General features: G+C 45.3%; 1 protein-coding gene across 1 annotated transcript; it reads right to left on the reverse strand.

Annotated features, from left to right (window-relative positions):
• Positions 1–484: 484 nt before the first annotated feature.
• On the reverse strand, positions 485–3,186 carry LOC125535487 (putative disease resistance RPP13-like protein 1; the record flags this gene model as incomplete). The annotated part of the gene is given in 1 exon segment (XM_048698550.1): positions 485–3,186. A coding segment is annotated over 1 exon segment (2,702 nt), but the record flags the coding sequence as incomplete, so codon positions are not given.
• Positions 3,187–5,021: the final 1,835 nt, after the last annotated feature.

Genomic DNA, 5,021 nt, shown 5'->3' on the forward strand with positions numbered 1-5,021 from the left:
CCTGCATGAGTAATTGTACGTTGTGAATATCCAGATATAATTAAGCATTAATAACATGTAGAGATACAGAAGAAACCTAAATGCTGCCAGGAAAAACTTTAACAGGCCAATGGTCTCTATCATAAAAGTGGGAGAAAATTTGCACAAGAAATAATATAGAATTTATGGAGAAGAAAACATAAATAGACAAGTAAAAACATCTCAGCAACATCTCTGATAAACCTACCACAGTAAGGAGTGAGGGCATACTGCTAGAATCACGATACTGTGCTACAGCGTCATCAAAGGCACTAAACAAGAACAAGCTTTTGGTGAAAGACATATTCGATCAGGTTATCCTTAGTATACTAAGAAGCATGAACATCAAAGACGATATCATGCTTTCCATGTCAGTTAGAAGCAAAAATCTATATGATAAAATACATGATAAATAAACTTAATTGTTACATATCAGATTAAAAAGGAAGAAGAGAAAGAAAGCGCACCTTCGGAATAGGACATTATATCCACATGAGCAATGTGCGCGACCTGGCCCCAGTTCGGACCAACATCCTTTTCATACCGCTTCATAAACATTGGGTCACAGCCCCAGATTGTCAGCTTGCTAAGTGAGGCAGGCAGTTGTGGGAGTAGCTTCATCAGAGGGGCCCTTTCAATGTGCAAACTCTGTAACGCTTCAAGCTTATCCATCTGAGATGGCAAGGATTGCAGAGATTCGGCAATTCCTATCTTGATGGAATGGAGGGAAGTAGCATTCTGCAGCAACCATCCCTCGGCTAAGGACTCCATTGCACAGTCGTTGCAGATATATAGCTCTTTAGTGTATCTGAGGCTCTGAAGTGGCTCCACAAACAACAGGGCCTGGCAATCGATTCTGAGCTCTTGTAGCATAAAGGAACAACAACCCTGCGGCGAGTCTGAAAGGTTGAGCTTGTCGCAGCATAGGATCGACAGCATTCTCAGGGAAGAAACAGCTCCAAGACCCCCAAAGGATAACAAGCCTCTGCATCTAGCTACTGACAGATCAGAAAGAACTTGCAGAGTTCCAAATATTTCCGCTGGAGGAAGTTTCTCCAGGTTGGTGCAATTGAACAGTGTTAACTTTGTAAGAAAGGACAGATTTCGAAGTGACAAGAGCATTGAAACATCAATACTACCGCAAGGATTTATATCCAAGTTCTTGAGTGAAATTGGCAGAATATTTCCTGCAGTATTGCCATCCTTCAGCAATGGACAGGCAACCATTTCCAGGAATTTCAGGTGATGCAGTGCTGCAAAACCATTCCTTGGTAGATGGCGTAGACTTTCACAATGACTTATGATTAATGTAGATAGAGAACCAAGTTGTTCTTGACACTCTAGTAATCCTTTATCTAGAGAAGTCAGATGTGCGCAGCTTTGAATGTGTACAAATGTAAGCTCAGACTTGACTGATGTCTTTGATTCCCTCTGGTGTATTCCTGGAAGAACTAGAAAACCAACATGCTTTAATATCAGTACCTCAAGGCTAGGAGGTATAGTGCGAAGTATGTTCAGGTTAGGGCACCATCCAATGATTAGGCTACGAAGAAAACGGGGTAAACAAACAATCCCTGATTCATTGGTATCAGTTAGTTCCTCGAGCCCCAATCCCATGTATTCTAACTGAAAAAGATGCTGCAACTTCAGATGCTGGAGTAAATTTAGTTCCTGAAGAGATGGCAGGCTCTTCCATTTAATACAGTACTCAAGCTCAAGTGATACCAAATTGACAAGCAAGGAATTAGCAATCCAAAATGGAAGTACAGATCCATTGTATCCATGGATATGCAGTATTTGAATTTCCCTATTTGGTTCAAGATTACCAATAATCTGATCATCCACCCGTGTATCATTATTGTATCTGTTCCATGATAACAGCAAAATCCTCATGTCATGTTTTTCCTTTAATTTGACCTCCATAGCTTCTCTGCAATTCTGGACATTTTGAAGATTCATTAGGCCAAGTTGACGAAGGCTTCTTAAATTGCTCAGTGTACTCAGCCTGCTACCATCATTTTGCACCACCTCAAATCCACGTAAAACCTGAAGTGAGGTTAACCTTCCAAGTTTATGAATCTTGGATGACATATTGTCAGGAATATGCAAAGAGCGTAAGCAACGTAAATTATATATGTCGCTCAAGTCTGGTTCTTTTGCTGTCAAGTAGCTGAGCTTGAATACTTGCAGATGGTAGAATTTAAAGATTTTATGAAGATGAGACTCATCGCATGAGATTAAGGAAATATAACGGAGATGAATTAGGTTGGGAAATCTATCGAGTACATGAAATGGAGATGGCACAGACAATTGCAGCAGACGCAAGCATTTTGTGCTCTTCAGAATCTCTCCAAGCAAAAATTCAGTTTCTTGATCAAGACAGGACTCACTTTCTATTATAAGAGTCCGCAAACTCCTCAAATAAGATATCTTCCGGGCTCTTTCATGAGTAAGGATGCCACAGTTTGCAATAGATATGTGTCGGGTTGTCCACATGACATCTTGGAAACCACCATTATCCACTCTTGCGCATTCACCTCGAGAGACAAGCTGTGCCAAGTCATGCAGCAAACTGTGTAAAACATAATATTCTTTCTGGTTTGCCCCACAAGGATCTGTTTCTCCCATACGGCAAAAGAATGATTTTCTTGCCAATGCCGTGAAGTACTCTTCCCCGACATCCACTGGGTTCAGAAGGCTAACATTATCTGTTGCTGGTAAGCTATCACCAGGCTCCCTTGAGGCAAAAGGTATTAGTCCAGAACTGACCCACATGTCTACCATTTTGTCCATGTAAAATTTGTGCCCCCTTGCAAACAAACTACAATACCTAAAGCAAATTTGCAGCTGTGCAGGTAGATGGTCGTAGCTCAGTTTGAGAGATGGAAGAATGCTATAAATTCCTTCAATTTGGTACCAATGTTGTTGCAGTACATCGGTCCAACTAGTTTTCAAATCATCCCGCAGGTGCGAAACGACCGCCAATGTCAGGAATGGGCAGGCTCCAAACATTTTTGATATTTGTTCACCAATCAGCAGAAGGTTGGCATAATCTTGGGAGTTCACATCGGGATTCAGTAGGCTTTTGAAGAGCAGGAAATTGTCGCTATCCTGTAATCCATCCAGTTTCAGACACTCAAATTCACCTCCTAGTGTGGTGGCAGCCATATCTGCTACTGATTGTATCCTAGTGGTCAACAGGATTTTGCTTCCTCTCTTGGCAGACCGTATCGGGGACAGCAAATCTTCCCATCTTCCCCTCACCTCGTCTTCCCAGACATCATCTAGAATGAGCAGAAGCTTCTTATCTCTGCCAAATGAGCAGAAGCAGAGGATGCAGGTTCCGTGGCAGCAATCGATGTCAGTATGTCACTGACCACTGCCGCGGCACTGAACTCAAATGACACCTTCACCCACACAACAATGTCGAAATTGGTTGGCACCTGCGGGTCGTCGTGAACGAGCTTAGCAAGTGCTGATTTCCCCATGCCGGCCACCCCCACTATTGCAAAAAGTGACACTGGGTTAGTTTCAGCCTCTTCAGCTGGGAGCTTCATCAGCCACCGCATCACCTGCCCGGCTGCCCCTTCTCCTTGTCTCGGCCGACCACCACATCCGCCGCGATCCAGCTCGGGTAGCGCTCGTGCTCGGAGGGAGAGGGCGCGGCGGCGGCGACCCCCGGAGCACGGCGAGCGACCGAGCGCTGGTAGTATCGGTACACGACGGACGCCATATGGCCCAGTCTCACCACGGCCTCCCTCAGCCTCTCCAGGCCGCTGCCAGGCACGAACCTAGCAAGAATCTTCCTCTTGACAAGCTTGGAGACGGGGCCGCGGCGAACGGCCGCGTCCTCCAGCCTGTGGTACTGGATCTCGTCGACGGCGTCCTCGATCTCGTCGACGGCCCTGGTGAACTCCCAGATAGAGATTTCGAGGCTCGGGAACCGCCATTTGACCAGCCGGCGCTCGGCTTCGTCCAAGATTGTCAGGATCCTCCGGACGCTTTCCAGCAGCTCTCCCTTGTAAACTTGTTCCGCTCCGCCGGCCAGGTGGGAGAAGGCTTTGTCCAGCAACGACAGGGCAAGCGTTGCCGCCGACCTGCCTGCGAGTAGAGGTAGATCTTCCGCCATATTTGTCTACTGAGGATATCCGGATAGAGAATCTCTGTCTGTGGAGGGAAGAGAGGAACGGGAGGGTATTTTCTCATCACCAATCAAACATTTTTTCTTCTTGAATGGAATAGCATAAAGTCTGACCTCCCACCAACGCTGCCTTTAGGGTAGGCGTGACTTGACGGCTCGGCTTGGCTAAGTCACGCTCACAGTATGAACCAGGATCACAACGAGTGGTCCAGATCATTTCACTGTTATTAGTCCTATATTATTATTAATAATCTCTACCTATATTATCTGTCCTTTTAAAAAAATTCTACAACTCTCTGTCTAATTTTTGCTACTTATAAAAAGAACGCAACATTCCCATGCCGCTCTCCTTTCGTCCCGACCTCTTCCACTCAGTTTATTTCCTTTACCTCCCAACCCTCAACCTCACCCTGATTTCTCTATCACTTGGTTTATTAATCTAAAAAGTGTGTTCGCACTTTTTGGGCCAACCAAGCGATCTTTTTATAAGTAATTATGATGGCGGTTCCAAGGGGGACAAGATGTTGTGGTAGTCGGAGGTGTGAGATGTGGCGGTGGTAGGCAAGGGGTGTCAAGGGTGCCTAGTTGGCTAGTCAGCTTATGCAGTTGCACACCAAGGGATATCTAGTTGCATAAGGATAGCTAGTTAGTTGGCTCCACTGCCTAATCATGTTTAGGCAATGTGTGGGATGGATTTTTTGTGGACGTGTAGTCAGACTTCTGCAGTTGGAGGGGAGAGACGTGGTGGTGGTATAAGCGGGGGTGTTAAGGGTTTGCATTTGTGCAGGAATGTGCATATCAAAGCAAATACATATCCTAGTTGGCTACTCAGACTTATGCAGTTAGGCCAACTCCATGGCGC

Source organism: Triticum urartu, chromosome 2 (assembly GCF_003073215.2).
Source record: "Triticum urartu cultivar G1812 chromosome 2, Tu2.1, whole genome shotgun sequence".
Classification (NCBI taxonomy): domain Eukaryota; kingdom Viridiplantae; phylum Streptophyta; class Magnoliopsida; order Poales; family Poaceae; genus Triticum; species Triticum urartu.